Source organism: Rhinoderma darwinii, chromosome 1 (assembly GCF_050947455.1).
Source record: "Rhinoderma darwinii isolate aRhiDar2 chromosome 1, aRhiDar2.hap1, whole genome shotgun sequence".
NCBI classification, from domain to species: domain Eukaryota; kingdom Metazoa; phylum Chordata; class Amphibia; order Anura; family Rhinodermatidae; genus Rhinoderma; species Rhinoderma darwinii.
In genome coordinates, this window is record NC_134687.1 from 348114439 (window position 1) to 348136143 (window position 21705).

Here is a 21705-nt window from a genome sequence, read left to right on the forward strand (position 1 = left end):
CATTTTATTTTTTGATAGATGTAGTGGTATGAGGACTGGTTTTTTTTTTGCGGGACGAGCTGTAGTTTTTATTCTTACCATTTTGGGTAGATGGGACTTTTTGATCAGTTCTTATCCTATTTTTTGGGAGGCCAGATGTTCAAAAAAAACTTAATTCTGACAGTTTTTTTTATTTTTTTATACAGCGGTCACAATGCGTTATAAATTACATGTGTATTCTGCGGGTAAGTCAGATTCCACTGATACTAAATTTATAGTGCTTCTTTATTTTTTATAACTTTTTGCACAATAAAATTACTTTTGTAAAAATAATGTATTTTTTCTGTCGCCAAGTTGTGCGAACCATAACGGTTTAATTTTTTAGTCGACAGAGCTGTATGAGGGCTTGTTTTTGCGAGGCGAGTTATAGTTTTTATAGGCACCATTTTTGGATACATGCGACTTTTTGATCATATTTTATTCCAATGTTTGTAGGGCAAAGTGACCAATAAACAGAAATTCTGGTATCTTTAAGTTTTTTGTTTTTTTTTTACGCCGTTCACCTCGTGGAGTAAATAACATAATAGTTTTATAGTTCAGCCGTTACGGTCGCGGCGATACCAAATATGTATGGTTTGTTTTATTTTTTTCAATGATAAAGGTCTTGATAAGGGAAAGGGGCGATTGTTTTTTTTTATTTTATTACTTGAAACTTTTATTATATTTTTTTTAAGTCTTTTTTTTTCTTCACTTTTTTTATACTTTTTTTCAAGTCCCACTAGGGGACTTGAAGGTCCAATTGTCTGATTTATTTTTTTCTAATGCATTGAACTACCTACTTAGTGTAATGTATTAGATTTGTCCGTCATTCGCTGACAGCAAGCCAATTCCGCTTCGCCTCCCGGCGGGGCCTAATCGGCTTCCGTAATGGCAGTGCAGGAGGCCATTGTTAGGCCTCCTGTTGACATAGCAGCAGTCGACAGCCCTGATTGCATGGCAGGGCTGCCGATCTGCTAGCAGCTTCTAAGATGCAGTGATCGCTTTCGATCGCTGCATCTAAGGGGTTAGTGGCAGGGATCGGAGCTAGCTCCGGTTCCTGCCGTTACAGGTAGATGTCGGCTGGAACATACAGCCGACATCCACCGCTGAGGATGCCGGTTCAGCTTCTGAGCCGGCACCATCTTGCCGTAGGCTATGGAAGCCTTTTAGGTCCCGCCTCCGGGCGGGGCCTAGACTGCTTCTGTGCTAGGCAGACTGGGAGGGCAGTATTAGGCCTCCGGTTGCCATTGCAGCCACCAGAACCACGGAAAATTCATTTCTGGGGTGCCGATGAGCTGAAAACATTTTAAGTGCAGGAATCGCTGTTGACCGCAGCATTTAAGGGGATAATGGCGGGGATTTACGCTAATTTCGGTACCCGCCATTACAGCCGGATGTCAGCTGTAATACACTGCTGACATCTGGCGATGATGGCACCGACTCAGCTTCTGAGCCGTTGCCATGCATTTGTCGTATGGATACAGCAAAATGTGGGAAGCACTAGCTTTCAATGATGTATCCATACGGCAAATGTCGGGAAGGGGTTAATTACCGCCAATAAGTGTTTTCAATAGTGACAGCAGCATCTAAGTGGTTTTAGAGAAAGGGAGCTCCTTCTCCCACCCCATCGGCACACCCGCAATACGATCTTGGGGTGTCGATGATTTTATGGCAGCCGGGGGACTAACAAAGGCCGCCAGGTCTGGCTTTAGTGAATTATTATTAGGCCCTGCCAAATTCATGGCCTAATAGATGTTTTACACTGACAAGCATAATACACTGCAATAATGGAGTATTAAAGTGCATTATAAAAGATATCAGAGTATCGCACATTAAAGTCCCCTAGTGGGCCGAAAAATATTTTTTTTTATAATAGTCCCAAGTTAAAAAAAAAAATAAAAATTTTTTAGAAAAAAACTTTTTTCCCCTTACAAAATGCTTTACTATGAGAAAACTAATAAAAAAAAAAAGGCTACATATGTTTGGTATCACTTTGTCTGTAACGACCCCAACTATTACATTATGTAACCCGCGCATTGAATGCCATAAGAATAAAATAAAGCCAGAATTGCTGTTTTCTAATAATCCTGGCTCCCCAAAAATTTGATGGAGATCAAAAAGTCATATGTACCCTAAAATGCTACCAATAAAAACTACAAGTTGTCCCACAAAAAATAAGCCCTATATAATTAAAAACATTATGGCTCTTAAAACATGGTGGCACAAATTTGAAAAAAGTGTTTTTAATATGTAAAAGTAGTAAAACATAAACTACATACGATTTGGTATCGTCGCAATCCTAATGAGCCGCTGAATAAAGTTATGTTATTTATACAATTCGGTAACTGGCGTAAATTTAAGACGCAAAAAAGAATGGTGAAATTATTTTTTTTTCCATTAACCTCCAAAAAAGTTAATAAGTTAATCAATAAATTATATGTACCCCAAAATGGTGCCAAAAATATAACTTGTCCCGCAAAAAACAAATCCTTATACAGCTATGTCGACAGAAAAAGAAAAAAGTTATTGCTCTTTTTTAATGTGACAATGGAAAAACTAAAGTAATTGCTTGGTCATTAACCGCTTAACCCCTTCCCGCTCCTGGACGTACTATAAGGTCATGGCAGCTGTATCGTTCGCGCTCCATGACCTAATAGTACGTCTCGGGAGTAACGGCCGTTTCGGCTGTCCTCCCGACACATACAGGAGCTGTGACAGCTGCTGTCTTGTACAGCGGTTGCTACAGCTCCTACAGCGGGGACCGATCGCTGTGTCCCCGCTGATTAACCCCTTAAAAGCCGCGTGCTATAGAGATCGCGGCTTTTTAGGGGTTAAGCTGCCATCGCCGGCCTGCTACACGATAGCGGCCGGCGATGGTGACTATGGCAACCGGACACCAAACAATGGCGTCCGGCTATGCCATAGACGGAAGCCTAGTGGGTCCTGACAATGTCAGGACCCACTATGCTTGCTGTCAGTGAGTAGCTGACAGTTCTAATACACTGCACTACGCATGTAGTGCAGTGTATTAGAATAGCGATCAGGGCCTCCTGCCCTCAAGTCCCCTAGTGGGACAAAGTAATAAAGTAAAAAAAAGTTAAAAAAAGATGTGTAAAAATAAGAAAATAAAAGTTTTTTAAAAGTAATAAAAGTAAAAGTCCCCCCTTTTTACCTTATCAGTCATTTATTATTAATAAAAATATATAAACAAACAAATAAACTATACATAATTGGTATCGCCGCGTCCGTAATGGCCTGAACTACAAAATTATTTTGTTATTTATCCCGCACGGTGAACGCCGTAAAAAAAAATATTAATAAACCGTACCACAATCACAATTGTTTGGTCACTTCACCTCCCAAAAAATTACATAGTTACATAGTTAGTACGGCTGAAAAAAGACACATGTCCATCAAGTTCAACCAAGGGAAGGGAAAAGGGAAGGAAAAATTTCTACACATAGGAGCTAATATTTTTTTGTTCTAGGAAATTATCTAACCCTTTTTTAAAGCCATCTACTGTCCCTGCTGTGACCAGCTCCTGCGGTAGGCTATTCCATAGATTCACAGTTCTCACTGTAAAGAAGCCTTGTCGCCCCTGAAGCTTGAACCTTTTTTTCTCCAGACGGAGGGAGTGCCCCCTTGTTTTTTGAGGGGGTTTTACATGGAACAGGATTTCACCATATTTTTTGTATGTGCCATTAATATATTTATATAAGTTAATCATGTCCCCCCTTAGTCGTCTTTTTTCAAGGCTAAATAGGTTTAATACTTTCAATCTTTCCTCATAGCTTAAATTCTCCATGCCCCTAATTAGCTTCGTTGCTCTTCTTTGTATTTTTTCCAACTCCAGGGCATCCATTCTATGAACTGGAGCCCAGAACTGAACTGCATATTCTAGATGAGGTCTCACTAATGCTTTGTAAAGTGGTAATATTACATCCCTGTCCCGCGAGTCCATGCCTCTTTTAATACACGACAATATCCTGCTGGCCTTTGAAGCAGCTGATTGACACTGCATGCTGTTATTGAGTTTATGATTTACAAGTACACCCAGATCCTTCTCAACAAGTGAATCTGCCAGTATAGCTCCCCCTAGGACATATGATGCATGCAGGTTGTTGGTACCCAGATGCATAACTTTACATTTATCTACATTAAACTTCATCTGCCAAGTGGACGCCCAAACACTTAGTTTGTTTAAATCTGCCTGCAATTCATGAACATCTTCCTTAGTCTGAACTATATTACATAGCTTGGTGTCATCTGCAAAAATAGAAATAGTGCTATTAATCCCATCCTCTATATCATTAATAAATAAGTTGAATAATAGTGGTCCGAGCACGGAACCCTGGGGTACACCACTTATTACCGGGGACCATTCAGAGTAGGAATCATTGACCACAACTCTCTGGATACGGTCCTTGAGCCAATTCTCAATCCAATTACAAATTATATTTTCTAAACCTATAGTCCTTAATTTACCCATTAGGCGTCTATGGGGGACAGTGTCAAATGCCTTTGCAAAGTCCAAAAACACTAAATCCACAGCGGCCCCTCTGTCTAGACTTCTGCTTACCTCTTCATAAAAACAGATTAGGTTAGTTTGACAACTTCTGTCCTTAGTAAAACCGTGCTGGCTGTCACTTATAATACTATATTTTGTCACATAATCCTGTATATAGTCCCTCAATAGCCCCTCAAACATTTTCCCCAAGATGGATGTTAAGCTTACTGGTCTATAATTACCCGGGGAAGACCTAGAGCCCTTTTTGAAAATAGGCACCACATTTGCGCTGCGCCAGTCCCTTGGCACTATACCAGTCACTAGAGATTCTCTGAATATTATGAAAAGGGGGACAGAAATAACTGAACTAAGCTCTTTAAGAACTCTAGGGTGTAACCCATCTGGTCCCGGGGCCTTGTGCACATTTATTTTATTTAATTTAGCTTGGACCATATCTACATTCATCCAATTCAGTATATCAACTGATATATTAACAGCACTGGCACCGGCTACATCAGCTGCTCTTTCTTCTGTTGTATATACAGAGCTAAAGAACCCATTTAGTAACTCTGCCTTCTCTTGATCCCCTGTGACCAACTCCCCATTACCACTGTCTAGGGGTCCTACATGTTCAGACCTGGGCTTTTTTGCATTTATATACTTAAAGAATTTTTTGGGATTTGTTTTACTATCCTTGGCCACCTGCCTTTCATTTTGTATTTTTGCTAATTTTATTACATTTTTACAGATTTTATTAAGCTCTTTATATTTTACAAAAGCTACAGCTGTACCCTCAGATATGTATTTTTTTAAATGCCCTTGAATAAAAAGAGATCAAAAAGTCGCATGTACCGAAAAATGGTACTGATCGAAACTACAGTTCGTTACGCAAAAAATAAGCCCTCGCACAGCTTTATTGATTGAAAAATAAAAAAGTTCTGGCTCTTAGAATAAGGTAACACAAAAAGTGAATGATTTTTTACCAAACGTATTTTATTGTGCAAACGCCATAAGACATAAAAAAAAACTATAAACATCTGGTATCGCCGTAATCGTATCGCCCCGCAGAATAAAGTGAATATGTCATTTATAGCGCACGGTGAACGCTGTAAAAAAAATAGAATAAAAAAACAATAGTAGAATTGCTGTTTTTTAGTCACCACGCCACCTAAAAATAGAATAAAAACTGATCAAAAAGCTGCATGCACCCCAAGAAAACTACAATGGATTCCTCAAGGGGTCTAGTTTCCAAATTGGGGTCACTTTTGGGGGGTTTCCAATGTTTTGCCACCACAAGACCTCTTCAAACCGGACATGGTGCCTAATAGAAAAGAGGCCTCAAAATCCACTAGGTGCGCCTTTGCTTCTGAGGCCGGTGCTTCAGTCCATTACCGCACTAGGGCCACATGTGGGATATTTCTCTAAACTGCAGAATCTGGGTAATAAATATTGAGTTGCGTTTCTCTGATAAGTCCTTTTGTGTTGTAAAAAAAATGGAATAAAGAGGATTTTCTGACAAAAAAAAAATGTAAACTTCACCTCTACTTTGCTCTAAATTTCTGTGAAACACCTAAAGGGTTCATAAACTTTCTAAATGCTGTTGTGAATACTTTGAGGGGTCTAGTTTCTAAAATGGGGTGTTTGATAGGGGTTTCTAATATATGGGCCCCTCAAAGCAACTTCAGAACTGAACTGGAACCTAAAAAAATAAATAAATTGGGCAATACTTCGCTTCTTACATGATAATGAGCCGTGCCCACCCCGAGATGACCCCAGTTTTGACCGTTTCAGTACCCGGTTTTCCCAAGCATTCACCCCCAAGAAGTGTATTTCTATTGATGAGTCCCTGGTACATTTTAAAGGGAGGGTTCAATTCCGCGAGTACCTGCCAGGTAAGAGGGCAAGGTATGGCGTGAAGATGTATAAGCTGTGCATCAGGGTATGCCTACTGGTTTAGGATATATGAAGGAAAGGCCACCCCCAAACCAGACTGCATCCTGGACTACAATAGGTAATGGGAGGGATAGACTTGTCAGATCAAATCCTGAAGCCCTACAGCGCCATGCGGTGTGGTATAAGAAGCTGGCCGGGCACATCATACAAATGGCTTTGTACAATGTTTACGCTCTACATCGATGTACAGGCCAGAGGGGAACTTTCCTGGAATTTCAAGAGGTGATTATCAAGAACCTAATCTTTAGGTACCAAGAAGGGGGGGCACCCAGTACTTCTGGAAGCGAGGCCACACGCATCGTACCAGGGCGGCAACACTTTCCAGGAGAAGTTCCCCAAACTGGCAAGAAGGGAAAAAGTCAAAAGAGGTGCAAAGTCTGCTATGGTTTATGGGGTGTAGGTCTCTGGTCAAAATGCTCACCACACCTCTAGATGAATGCCTTAAGGGTGTAGTTTTTAAAACGGGGTCACTTCTTGCGGGTTTCAACTGTATTGGTGCCTCAGGTGCTTCTGCATACATGACTTCGCAGTAGAAAATCCCCAGTAGGCCAAATGGTGGTCCTTTCCTTCTGAGCCCTCCCATGGGCCCAAACAGCAGTTTATCACCACAAATGGGGTAGTGCCGCACTCAGGACAAATTGGGCAACAAAATGGAGTATTTTATTTCTTGTGAAAATAAGATTTTTTGAGCTAAAATTACATATTAGAAAAAATATATTTTTTTTTCATTCCCAGCCCAATTCAAATAAGTTCTGTGAAGAAACTATGGGGTCTAAATGGTCACATTACCCATAAATTAATTACTTGAGGGGTTTAGTTTCCAAAATGGGGTCACTTCTGGTGGGTTTCCATTGCTTTGATACCTCTGGGGCTCTGCAAATGTGACATGGCACCCGAAAACCAAACCAGCAAAATCTGCACTCCAAAGAACACACAGCGCTCCTTCCCTTCTGAGGCCTCCCATGAGCCCAAACGGCAGTTTATCACCACAAATGGGGTATTGCTGCACTCAGGAGAAATTGGGCAACAAAATGGAGTATTTTGTTCCCTGTGAAAAGAAGAGATTTTGATAAAAAATTACATCATCTTGGAAAAAATTTCATTTTTTTAAATGTCACAGCCCAATTGAAATAGGTGCTGTGAAAAAATTGTGCGGTCAAAATGCTAACAACCATAAATGAATTCCTTGAGGGGTGTAGTTTCCAAAATGGGGTCACTATTGGGGGATTCCTACTGTTTTGGCACCTCAACACCTCTTCAAACTTGGCATGCTGCCTAAAATATATTCTAATAAAAAAAGAGGACTCAAAAAGCACTAGGTGCTTCTTTGCTTCTAGGGCTTGTGTTTTATTCCACGAGCGCACTAGACACGTGGGACATTTCTAAAAACTGCAGAATCTGGACAATACATATTTAGTAGTGTTTCTCTGGTAAAACCTTCTGTGTTACAGAAAAAAAAATGAATAAAATTGAAATTCAGCAAGAAAAATGAAATTTGCAAATTTCACCTCCACATTGCTTTAATTTCTGTGAAATGCCTGAAGGGTTAAAAAACTTTCTAAATGCTGTTTTGAATACTTTGAGGGGTCTAGTTTTTAAAATGGGGTGTTTTATCAGGGTTTCTAATACATAGGCCCCTCAAAGCCACTTCAGAACTGAAGAGGTACCATAAAAAAAGGCTTTTGAAATTTTCTTAAATATGAGAAATTGCTGTTTATGTTCTAAGCCTTGTAACGTCCAAGAAAAATAAAATAATGCTCAAAAAACGATGCCAATCTAAAGTAGAAATATGGGAAATGTGAACTAGTAACTATTTTGGGTGGTATAACCGTCTGTTTTGCAAGCAGATGCATTTCAATTCTGAAAAATTCTATTTTCAAAATTTTCTCAATTTTGCAATTTTTCACCAATAAACACTGAATATATCGACCAAATTTTACCACGAACATGAAGCCCAATGTGTCACGAGAAAACAATCTCAGAATCGCTTGGGTAGGTTTAAGCATTCCGACGTTATTACCACATAAAGTGAAATATGTCAGATTTAAAAAATGGGCTCTGAGCCTTAAGGCCAAAAGTAGGCTGCGTCCTTAAGGGGTTAATAGGAGAACCATATATTCCATGACAAAAATAGGATTGATCCTGTCTGGAGAAAGGAGGGAAAGCCCCCAACCCCCCCCCCCCCAAAAAAAAATATTTAGACACATTGTCCTGCTTACCTCAGACTTGATCTGGTACATTTTTAGTGCTAAATATTTAGCTCGTCCAGTATGCTGCTCCTTTGATAAATATAGCTGTTACGGATTTAGAAACTGATAGGATGACACTAATATTTGCATTTTCTCCTACTTATCTAACGTGCAGTACTTTTTGTATCCATATTGCAGACGGCAACTCCAAACTAACATGGCAGTCAGACTGTGCGATGTGGCTTCTCTGCTTAGAAGTGGTTCGTGGGCAACAGAGCCTTGGACTGGGGTCTGTGGGATTTTCTTTATATTTCTGTAGGCTTTTAATAGTGAAATGAGATCATACCAAAACCATAAAATTACTTTTCTATTATCTAATTTTAATATAGCTTAAAACTCCTGCATTAAATTTATTTTTGTAGTGTATACAAATTCTATATTCTTGAATATTTTTTATTGATTGGCTCCGCTTTAAATGGTTTCAGGATTAGGCAGAAAGGGTCTTCATTTTCATCACTGGACATGTTTTGGTATGGTTTCAAAGAAGTTTGCTTTATTAGTAGTAACAATATTATGCATATTATGCATAGATAAAAAGATGTCTCATTCAAAGTGTAAGGAGACTTTTTGCCCATACAGTGTGAACAGTTGTTGATCCTATCGGCACAATATTCATTACTTTGTAAAACTTCAACATGAGTATCATTTTTTTCAGAGCAGATGGTCCTATAGCTGAGCAACGCTTTTATTTCAACGCACCCGGCCTAGTGCAGCTGTTCACTTAAATGTTGGCTTAAGATCTCATGTTTGCCACCTGAAAAGGAGAATAAATGTAATTGGGCAAGAACTATATTTTGTAAAATATTCATCATTTTCGGAATAATCTGTGTCAAGACAGTGTTTTCCTTTTCTAGAAAGTACAGACTAGGTGCTAAGAATAATAAACAAAAACAACACAAAAAAGGAATTCCAAGTTATAGTAAATTTATCTGAGCAGAAATTAATCACAAGCAAACTCTAGTTTTTCGGCTGGTTGCATCTTTTATGCAGGCTGAAAAAAAATAATACTGGCAGCACTTCCCGTGTAAACAGGATGCGCTGCTGACGACATGCAAATTAGGTGTGGATGAATGATCGTATTAGCGATCGGTCTTCCATATACTCACGATAATTGCTCCATTTAAATAGAGCAGACGAGCGCCGATCGTCATATTATCGTTAATTGCCACTCGTTACTGCCCAGGAGATCTGGCCATGTAAACGGACACTTACATGTGTTTGCTCCTTTTTACTGCGGCTTGCAATGGAAATTACAATTGTTGATCTCTATTGAGCGTTTACGGTACACGCAAAGTGATGACATTACTTGTCTTTATATAATGGCATAGCAATTGCTAATTTAGGACTTTATTTGTAAAATTGAGATTAAGGTGTGCTTTAATTGGCTTGTCCAGGTTAAACGATTTCTTGTCGTGCACTAGTGGGGCATGTTGAGCTAATAGAGGGAAGTCGCATTAGGCTACATTCAGACGACCGTGTGCAACCTTGGACGTGAAAAGCAGATTTTTTTTACGTTCCAGGTGCATTAGACTAAAGTCTATGGAGGGATGCGTGAAAACGCAAGAAAATAGGACATGTCCTATTTTTTTCACGGAACCTTCACATGCTCTGTTGAAACAACGACCCCAATGATAAAATACGCGAGTCTGTGTGACGGTCGTTGTTTTAACATTGATCACATGGCCGAGTTACACGCTCGTCTGAATGAGCCCTTAGGCTCCCTCTATTTGTTTGTGTTGGGTCAAGCTCTAGAGGAACACTGATGTCCATTTAATAAATGGATGGTCGTTGATTTCAATAGGTGCTTTGTAATTCTTTATTTTCTATGCTTGAGAACTGGGTAAAAAATGTGTACCCAGCGTGATCACCATCAAGCTTTACTTTGGAGAACCAGCTATCTTAAAAGTGTTTCTGATTTAGGTCGAAACCCTTTAAGTTAAAACATGCTTTTGGCAAAATGTAGTAACTTGTCAGTTGCATTTTAGATTTTTTTTAATCAAAATTTAAGCCAAAATCTCAAGGTGAAGAAAAGGCATGTTTTAACAAACAAAATCTGGGACCATTTGTCTGTTACAAAATTATGCTCTGTGAATTTCATAATTTTATGTCTTTAAATTATCATCACCATGTACACTTTACAGTATCGTTGTGTTTGCGGGATATAGTTTTCACTTAGTTTTTCCATTTAAAGAGGCTCTTTCACCACATAAGTGGCCTATCTTCTACATAATGTGATCGGCGCTGTAATGTAGGTTACAGCAGTGTTTTTTATTTAGAAAAACAATCATTTTTGACGGAGTTATGACCTATTTTAGCTTTATGCTAATGACTTTCTTAATAGACAACTGGGCGTGTTTTACTTTTTGACCAAGTGGGCGTTGTGGGGAGAAGTGTATGACGCTGACCAATCAGAGTCATACACTTCTCCCTATTCATTTACACAGCACATAACGATATAGCTATATCACTATGTGCAGCCACATACACACACATTAACGTTAGGGCAGATTCAGACGAACGTTGCGTTTTTGCGCGCGCAAACAACGCAGCGTTTTGCGCGCGCAAAAACCACTTGACAGCTGCGTGTGTCATCCGTGTATGATGCGCGGCTGCGTGATTTTCGCGCAGCCGCCATCATAGAGATGAGGCTAGTCGACGCCCGTCACTGTCCAAGGTGCTGAAAGAGCTAACTGATCGGCAGTAACTCTTTCAGCACCCTCGACAGTGAATGGCGAACACAATATCGAGCAACCTGTTAAAAAAAAAAAGAAAAAGTTCGTACTTACCGAGAACTTCCCTCCCGGCCGTTGCCTTGGTGACGAGTCCTTGGTGCCGCGCCTCTCTTGACATCGGGCCCCACCTCCCTGGATGACGCGGCAGTCCATGTGACCGCTGCAGCCTGTGCTTGACCTGTGATTGGCTGGAGCTGTCACTTGGACTGAATTGTCATCCCGGGAGGTCAGACTGTAGGAAGAAGCCGGGAGTTATCGGTAAGTCAGAACTTCGTTTTTTTTTTTACAGGTTCATGTATATTGGGATCGGAAGTCACTGTCCATGGTGCTGAAACAGTTTAACTCTTTCAGCACCCTGGACAGTGACTTTCTCCTGACGTCGCATACCGGACATTTTTTTGCCGGGTTCGGCCAAAACGAGTTCGGCCGAACCCGGTGAAGTTCGGTTCGGTTGTCCGGGTTCGCTCATCTCAAAGACACTCCGTTTGGATGTTTGGAAACAGAAAAGCACGTGGTGCTTTTCTGTTTACATTCATCCTTTTGACAGCTGGTGCGCTGTTTCAGTCGGTTCGCACGGAAGTGCTTCCGTGCGACCTGCGTGGTTTTCACGCACCCATTGACTTCAATGGGTGCGTGATGCGCGAAATACGCGGAGATATTGAGCATGTCGCGCTTTTTGCGCAGCTGACAAACGCTGCGCAAAAAGCACGGACTGTCTGTACTGCCCCATAGACTTGTATTGGTCTGTGCGTGGCACGTGAAAACCACGCGGCCCGCACGGACCGAATACACATTCGTGTGCATCCCCCCTTACTGAAGTGTCTTGAGAGTTAATAGACATCGCGTCCAGCCAGGACACAATGTCTATTCACAATCCTGACACTTCGGTAACATTTGTGTGTGACTTACAGCACAGCAAGCGTGATTTTGCTGTAAGCTGTCATTTACAGCGTGATCTCGCAAGATTACGCTTGCTGTGCTGTAAGTCCCACACAAACATTACCGAAGTGTCGGGATTGTGAATAGACATCGCGTCCTGGCTGGTAGTGATGTCTATTAACTCTCAAGACACTTCAGTAACGTTAGTGTGTGTGTATGTGGCTGCACGATCTAGCAAGTGCAGAGTAAATGAATGGAGGGAAGTGTATGACGCTGATTGGTCAGCGTCATACACTTCTCTCCACAACGTCCACTTGGTCAAAAAGTAAAACACGCCCAGTGGTCTATTAAGAAAGTCATCAGCATAAGGCTAAAATAGGTCGTAACTGTCAAAAATGATGGTTTTTCTAAATAAAAACCACTGCTGTAATCTACATCACATTATGTAGAAGATAGGGCACTTACAGAGCCTAGCTAATTTTTCATATCTTAAAACCATCAACGGTGATTTTACTACATGTGGCAATGAGAAGAGCTGGAGTTTGAAAAAAAAAAAAAAAACCCTTTAAATGCCCCCCAATTCTGTGAGACTGGTTTCACACGTTGCGGTAGTGTGATGTGCATCCGACAAGCACACCGCAAAACCGTGCACTTTTTACAGGGAGTTTTTGTAATTTTGCATTAGTTATTGACTTCACGCTTTCATTTTTTTTTTTTTTTTTGCTGGTCAAACATGTTAAAAAGGTGTTTTAACCTGTAAAAAATTTTAAAATTGCGGGTAATAGCTCCATTGGTAAAACCGCTGCAATTTGTCATAAAAGGCTATGTCGTGGTTTTTGGCTTCACCGCACATTACCACATTGACGAGGTAGTTGTTCATTAAAACAATGGAACTCCCTGTTCTACTGTGCAATGTGCACTAAGGCTATGTTCACACAGTTTTTTTACGCTAAAACAGCGCCAAAAAACTCGTCAAAAACGTCCCGAAAATGCCTCCCATTGGTAAAACTGCCTGGCGGGAAAAAGAAGCAACATGCCCTATCTTCGGGCGTTTACGCCTCTGACCTCCCATTGACTTCAATGCGCATGCAGGGAGAGGAAAATCTGCCTCAAACTTCGAAACAGAATTTTGAGGCAGAAATTCCGCCTGCAAAAAAACTCTGTGTGAACATAGCCTAAAAGTTTGGAATTTCCTTTGTAAATCTCTAGCATATTTTTGAATACTATCTGAAATGGTAGACATTATTGTGCGCAATAAATGAGTATTATGAAAATTAATATTTTTGGTGTAGCCCTTAGGGCAAGCCATAACAGTGTGCTTACGGTTTCCGTACACCCATAGATTACAATGGACAGAGCTGTGCCATGACCTGACCTGACATGACAAAATGTTCTCCTGGAATAGTTTAGTCGACTACACTATTTAATAATCATCCCACAAAAACCATATACCGTAGCCCATGGGGGACATATGCCATTGTGTGCCTATATTATATTTATTACAACTTTAACAAGAACGAATCTATAATCAATGTTTTGGTTTTTTTTTAATTTACGGAGAGTTACTTGGTTTAAGCAATATGAATCGCTTATTGTAGACGTTTAAAGTTTCAATACAAATTGATTTTGACAGCTTTTTTTTTCTCCCCTTTCCTATATTCTGTCTTGTTAGCAGGTAATTGCTGCCATGGAAACACAGTTGTCCAATGGTCCCACTTGCAATAACACTGGCAACTGTCAAAACACCCTAAACAACTGCTCATCACCAGTGGACTCCAGCAATACAGAGGACAGCAAGACAAACCTAATAGTGAACTACTTGCCTCAGAACATGACACAAGAGGAATTAAAGAGTCTTTTTGGGAGCATTGGAGAAATAGAATCCTGTAAACTAGTCAGGGATAAGATTACAGGTATGCTACTATGTTAATTGATAAGCATTTCAGGTTATTTGAATATTCTTTTCCATTCAGCAAACCATACCAATACTGTTTACATGGATTTTTATTTGGGGGCAATAGGCTGAGGGAATTTTATCAAAACAGGTGCAAAGGGAAAGTAGTACAGTTTCTCATAGCAATCAATTTGATTTCAGCTTTTGTTAACATTTTCTATTTGGAAAATGAAAGCAGCAACCTGATTACCGTATTTTTCGGACTATAAGACGCAGTTTTTAGCAAGAATAAATCTTGCTAAAAAGTCCCTGCGTCTTATAGTCGGCAGTCAGGGGCCCCCTGACCGCTCCTTACTTAACCCCTTCCCGTGCCTGCACATCATCAAGCGGGGAGGGGATGATGTATGGAGCGGGCTCACGTGCCGAGCCCGCTCCATACACTGCAGGTGTCTGCTTCTGACACGCTGCACTAACGGCTAGGAACAGTAATGGCGCTATTCCTGGCAGTTTAACTAGTTAAATGCCACGGTCAATAGCGACCGCGGCATTTATAGTTGTTTTCCCATGAAGGACATTTATGACACATCCACAGGATATGTCATAAATGTCAGATAGATGCGCGTCCCACCTCTGAGACGCATCTATCTCTAAAACGGGGCCCCCTAAGCCCCGTTCTATCTTACCTGGCTCTGCTGTCTTCCGGCCACTTCCTGCTTACATGGTCGAGTTACGGAAACAGCGTAACTCGCTGAGCTACGCAGTTTCCATAGCTCGCATAGAACTGAATAGTAGTTACGGAAACAGCGTAGCATGCTACGCTGCTTCTGTAACTGCCATTCACTACTATGGGAGTTACGGAAATAGCGTAGTTCAAGTCCCCTAGGAGAATTAATAAAATGTGTAAAGAAAAGTTAAATAAATTTTCAGGTGTGTAAATAAAAACATTTCCCATTTTCCCCAAACACAATATAAAAAAATAAAAATTGGTATTGCTGCATCCGTAAAAGTTCGAAACTATTACAATATAGCATTATTTGAACGGTGTAAAAAAAAAAAATGTAAAACCTCAGAATCGTTGTCTTTTGATCACCATAGTGCTAAAAAGAATGAAATAAAAAGTGATAAAAATGTCTTATGAACGAAAAAATGGTGCTAATAAAAACGACCGCTCGTCCCGCCAAAAATAAGCCCTCACACCATTCAAATGATGCAAAAATATAATTTATGGCTTTTAGAATGTGGTGAAACTGAACAAATATTTTTTTTTTTAACCAATCGTTTTTTTTTTTGTAAAATATGAAATGTTCTCCTATTTTGTGTTGTCTAAAACCTGGGTGTGTCTTATAGTCAGGTGCATCTTAGAGTCTGAAAATACGGTATTTGGGCAACTTCATCATTCTTTTTCTTAAATTATTTTTATATCAGTTTTTATATATTTCCCTCCTTCAAGGGGTTCTTGCGAAGAATGGGATTGATTTTTTTATTTTTTATACCTTTCTCCTGGCCTCCTAGTAATGTAAGATGTAACCGACAAAAGACCCACTTACACACCACAACTTATTAAACTCCTTCGCGACATGCGCAGTACATTTATGGCACTGAAAGCCTGATCTGGCACAGAACTTGCGCTAGACCCACAACCGCCGTAGGATTGTAATTTTAGCAGTGGCTGAGATTAGAGAGCGCTCCAAAATCAGTTGTTTAACCCCTTAGATGCCGCTGTCAAGTGTGCAGCATTTAACCCCTTGAGTACCCACCTCATTTTGGCCTTGATGACCAGACCCATTTTTTCAAATCTGACGTGTCACTTTATGTGGTAATAACTCTGGAATGCTTTTACCTATCCAATTGATTCTGAGATTGTTTTCTCGTGACATATTGTACTTTATGTTAGTGAAAAAATTCGATAAATTCATTGCTTATTTGTGAAAAACACAAAAATTTAGAGAAAATTTGAAGAAATAATTTTTTCAATTTTAAATGTATCTGCTTGTAAAACAGATAGTAATACCACACAAAATAGTTACTAATTAACATTTCCCATATGTCTACTTTGTTTGCATCGTTTTTTGAATGTGCTTTTATTTTTCTAGGACGTTACAAGGCTTAGAACTTTAGCAGCAATTTCTCATATTTTTAATAACATTTCAAAAAGCTATTTTTTTCAGGGACGAGTTCAGTTCTGAAGTGGTTTTGAGTGCCCTATATATTAGAAACCCCCATAAAACACCCCATTTTGAAAACTGCACCCCTCAAAGTATCCAAAACAGCATTCAGAAAGTGTTTCAACCCTTTAGGCGTTTTACAGGAATTGAAGGAAAGTTTTTTTTTCTGTACCACAGAAGGTTTTACCTGAGAAACGCATCTCAATTTTTATTGCCCAGGTTCTGCAGTTTTTAGAAATATATCCCACATGTGGCCCTAGTGTGCTAATGTACTGAAACACAGGCCTCAGAAGCAAAGGAGCACCTCGTGGATTTTGGGGCCTCCTTTTTTCAGAATATATTTTAAGCACCATGTCAGGTTTGAAGAGGTCTTGTGGTGCCAAAACAGTGGAAACCCCCAAAAGTGACCCCCATTTTTTAAACTACACCCCTCAGGGAATTTATCTAGGGGTATAGTTAGCATTTTGACCCCACATGTATTTTGCTAAATTTATTGGAGTTAAATGAAAATCTACTTTTTTTCTGGAAAAACGTAAAAATTTTTCACATTTTTGCAAGAAATAAAGGAGAAAAAGCACCCCAACATTTGTAAAGCAATTTCTCCCGATTACGGAAATACCCCATATGTGGTAATAAACTGCTGTTTGGACCCACAGCAGGGCTCAGAAGGGAAGGAGCGCCATTTGGATTTTGGAGCTCTGATTTTACTGGAATGGTTTTCGGTGCCGTGTCACGTTTGCAACGCCCTGGAGGGACCTAAACAGTGCAATCCCCCCAAAAGTGACCCCATTTTGGAAACTATACCCCTCAAGGAATTTTTCTAGTGGCATAGTTAGCATTTTGACCCCACAGGTTTTTTGCTGAATTTATTGGAATTAGTCTGTGAAGATGAAAAGAGACTTTTTTTGGGGAAAAAAACCTGAATTTTCAAATTTTTATAAGGAATAAAGGAGAAAAAGCACCTCAACATTTGTAAAGCAATTTCTCCTGATTACGGTAATACCCCATATGTGGTAATAAACTGCTGTTTGGACCCACGGCAGGGCTCAGAAGGGACGCAGCACCATTTGGATTTTGCAGCTCAGATTTTGCTGAATTGGTTTCTGGAGGCCTTGTCGCATTTGCAGAGTCCCTGAAGTACCAGTACAGTAGAAATTCCCCAGATGTGATCCCAATTTGGAGACTATACCCCTGAAAGAATTAAATTAGAGGTGTAGTGAGCATTTTGAGCCCTCAGGTGGTTTATAGATTTTATTAGAATTGGTCCGTGAAAATGAAAACATTTTTTTTCCCCAATAACCTGTAGAGTTAGCTCATAATTTTTCATTTCCACAAGGAATACAGGAGAAAAGACACCCCAAAATGTGTTACACAATTTCTCCTGATTACGGAAATACCCCATATGTGGTTGTAAACGGCTATTTGGACATACGGCAAGGGTCTAAAGGGAAAAAGCGCAATTTCGTTTTTGGAGTGGAGATTTTACAAAATTTGTTTTTGACGCCATGTTACATTGCGCTGAGGTACCAGTACAGTGAAAACTCCCGAGAAGTGACCCCATTTAGGAAACTACACCCCTCAAGGAATTAATCTAGAAGTGTAGTGAGCTTTTTAACCCCCAAAGGTTTTGCAGAAATTAGTGCACAGTGGATGTTGCAGATTGAAAATTGAAAATTGCCATTTTCCACATATATGCTATTTCAGTGCCCAATGTGTTGGGCCCAGCTTGTACCACTGGAGACGTACGCCCCATAAATTGTTAAGCGGTTCTCCAGAGTACGGTAATACCCCATATGTGGTCATAAACTGCTGTTTGGGCACACTGCCAGGCCCAGAAGGAGCGCCATTTGGCTTCTGGAGCGCAGATTTTGCTTGGTAGTAGTTTTGTTTAGTGTTTTACTGGTGTTTCAGTTTATAATGTGGGGGCATATGTAAGCTGGGCAGAGTGCATCAGGGTATATGTAACCTGTGCGGAGTACATCAGGGTATATGTAACCTGTGCGGAGTACATCAGGGTATATGTAAACTGGGCGGAGTACATCATGGTATATGTAAGCTGGGCGGAGTTCATCAGGGTATATGTTAGCTGTGCAGGGTACATCAGGGTGTATGTAAGCTGGGCGGAGTGTATCAGGGTATATGTAAACTGTGCGGAGTACATCAGGGTATATGTAAGCTGGGCGGAGTGCATCAGGTCATAATAGGATGATGTAATAATGGGGAGAATGAATAATAAAATTAATTATCCCTGGATAGTGACGTACACTTTGAACCAATCCTTCATGCACAGGCCGGATTATTGGGTGCAGGAGTCGCACTTCTAAAGGGTGTCTGTGGTATTGTACAAAACATCCGCACTCCAGTATTGACTAATCTTTGACTTCTTCACTAGCCCCATATGTAGCACAGACCCCAAAATATCATAATTTTCGCTGCATTTACAGGGTATACCAGTGGGGGCTGCAAATGATGACGTGGGGTTTTAGGTGAAGAACTGCTACACATATAAATTAGTCTGGGCCGTCGTTTTGCATTATTGCGTTCCAAGAGTCATAACTTTTTATTTTTCCGTTGACGAGCTATGTGATTTTCATGGGATGAGCTGTCGTTTTTATTAGTATCATTTTGGGGTACATGCGATAATTTGATCAGTTTTTATTCCATTTTTTTGTGAGGTGAGGAGACCAAAAAACAAATTCTTTCACAGTTTTTTTTTATAATTTTTTAACAGCGTGCAGTATAAACAACATGTTTACTTTATTCTGCGGTTCGATATGATTATGGCAATACCAAATGTATATAGTTTTTATGTTTTACTACTTTTACACAATAAAAACACTTTTTTCTAAATAAAATGTTTGTCACCATATCCTGAGAGTCATAACTTTTAGATTTTTTTTGTCGACAGAGCTTTGTGAGGGCTTTTTTTTTGCGTGACACACTGTAGTTTTTATTGGTACCATGTTTGGCTATACGCGACTTTTTGATCACTTTTTATTCCATTTTTTTTGGAAACAACGTGACCAAAAAAGGAAATTCTGCCATTGTTTTTTATTGTATTTTTTTTTACGGTGTTCACCGTGCGGGATACATAATATGATATTTTTTTAGGTAAGGCCAATACGAACGCGGCGATACCTATTATGTCTAGTTTTTGGCTTTTTAAAAAAAAAAAAAAAATATAATTATAAAGGGCTTGATCAGGGAAACAAGGCGATTTATTGTTTTTATTACGTAAAACTTTTATTTATTTATCTAAAACTTTTTTTTCACTTTTTATTTTACACTTACTAGGGGACTGGTAGGGCAGGACCTAATAGGCTCCCGTACCTGGCCACCAGGAAGCTGTTGCTAGGCTTCCTGGTTGCCATTGCAACCATCAGAACCCCGCGATTTTTTGCGGGGGGGGGGGCAATGGGATGCAGAGGGAGCCCCCTCCCTCTGTATCAATCACTTAAATGCCTCTGTCACTATTGACAGTGGCATTTAAGGGGTTAAACGACAGCGATCGGAGAGGACAGTGATCGCTGTTGTTGCAGTGGGATGTCGGCTGTATATTACAGCCGACACCCGATGAAGATGGAGCGAGCACAGCTCCTGTGCCCGCTTCATCCTCAGGGCGTTACTATACGCCCATTTTCGGGAAGGGGTTAATAAAAATAGTGGTTTTTTTTTTATCACAGCTTTCTCTGATCTCACGGATCTCACAGAAATGAGGATCAGAGAAAGTGACAGGAGCTTTCTCCTGCAGACGACGACATTACAGCCAAGAGTAAGGACGCAGAAGCATCCGAAACGCGTAGGCTTTGAGGACACCACTCCCCACTTATTTCCATACCTGGACTCTATACCTCTGGACTAATTTTAAACAAGGACTATTAAACTTGGAATTTCGTTTCCGTTTTAAAGCGCATACAGCGCTGGATCCAAACACCCATCTTTTTCCATGACCTAGCAGATGCCTGTCCGTTTTAAACGGACAGGCATAATACACTGCAATGCAGAAGTATTGCAGTGTATTATAATAGCGATCGCAGAATCGCATATTAAAGTCCCCTAGTGGGACTAGTAAAAAAGTTAAAAAAAAAGTTTAATAAAATGTAAAAAAAAAAATGAAAAACCCACTTTTCCCCTTACAAAATGCTTTAGTATTAAAAAAACAAAATAAAGTAAAAAAAAGTTACACATATTTGGTATCGCCGCGTCAGTAACAACCCCGACTATAAATCTATTACATTACTTAACCGCACGGTGAACGCCGTAAAAAATTAAATAAAAAAATATGGAAAAATTGCTGTTTTCTGTGAATCCTGACTTTAAAAAAATGTGATTAAAAAGTGATCAAAAAGTCGCATCTACTCCAAAATGGTACCAATAAAAACTACAAGTCGTCCCGCAAAAAAAAAAGCCCTCATACAACTGCATCGGCGAAAAAATAAAAACGTTACGACTCTTCAAATATGGAGACAGAAAAACAAATAATTTTGAAAAAAAAACGTTTTTATTGTGTAAAAGTAGTAAAACATACAAAAACGATACAAATTTGGTATCGTTGCAATCGCAACAACCCACTGAATAAAGTTATTGTGTTATTTATAGCACATGGTAAACAGCGTAGATTTAGAAGGCAAAAAAGAGTGGCGAAATTTCAGATTTTTTTCTATCCCCCCCAAAAAAAAGTTAATAAAAGTTAATCAATAAATAATATGTACCTCAAAATGGTGCTATTAAAAAAATACAACTTGTCCCGCAAAGAACAAGACCTTATACAGCTATGTCGACGCAAAAATAAAAAAGTTATAGCTCTTGGAATGCGACGATGGAAAAACGTACAAAATAGCTTGGTCATTAACGTCTAAAATAGGCTGGTCATTAACCCCTTCGCGCTCAGGTCATTACTATTACGTCCTGCTGAGCGCATCGTTCGCGCTCAGCTCAGTAATAGTACTGACCTGAGTTAACACGGCGCCATCTTTCCCCGGCGCGTGTCTGAGCTGTGATACCTGCTGTTTCCGACAGCAGGCTATCACAGCTTAGTGTGCAGGGACCGATCGCGGTGGTCCCCGCCGATTAACCCCTTAGAAGCCGCGTTCAATAGCGATCGCGGCTTGTTATGGGTTAAGCTGCCGTCGCCGGCATGCTACACGATAGCGGGCCGCGATGGCTACTATGGCAACCAGAATCCTAACAATGGACTCTGGCTACACCATCGACGGAAGCCTCGTGGGTCCTGACAGTCAGGACCCATTATGCTTGCTGTCAGCGAACAGCTGACAGCTCTAACACACTGCACTACGTATGTAGTGCA

General features: G+C 40.1%; 1 protein-coding gene across 14 annotated transcripts in view; it reads left to right on the forward strand.

Annotated features, from left to right (window-relative positions):
- The window catches only part of ELAVL2 (ELAV like RNA binding protein 2), a 193455-nt gene that overhangs the window by 46781 nt on the left and 124969 nt on the right, over window positions 1-21705 (forward strand). For 9 of the 14 annotated variants that reach the window (XM_075826285.1, XM_075826264.1, XM_075826347.1 and 6 more), the window contains exons 2-3: window positions 8866-8956; window positions 14011-14251. In XM_075826285.1, the coding sequence (XP_075682400.1) occupies window positions 8885-8956; window positions 14011-14251 (313 nt within the window). In that variant the 5' untranslated portion in view covers window positions 8866-8884. The remainder of the gene's footprint in view (window positions 1-8865; window positions 8957-14010; window positions 14252-21705) is intronic. The other 5 variants (XM_075826303.1, XM_075826356.1, XM_075826380.1 and 2 more) reach the window with 3 other exon arrangements.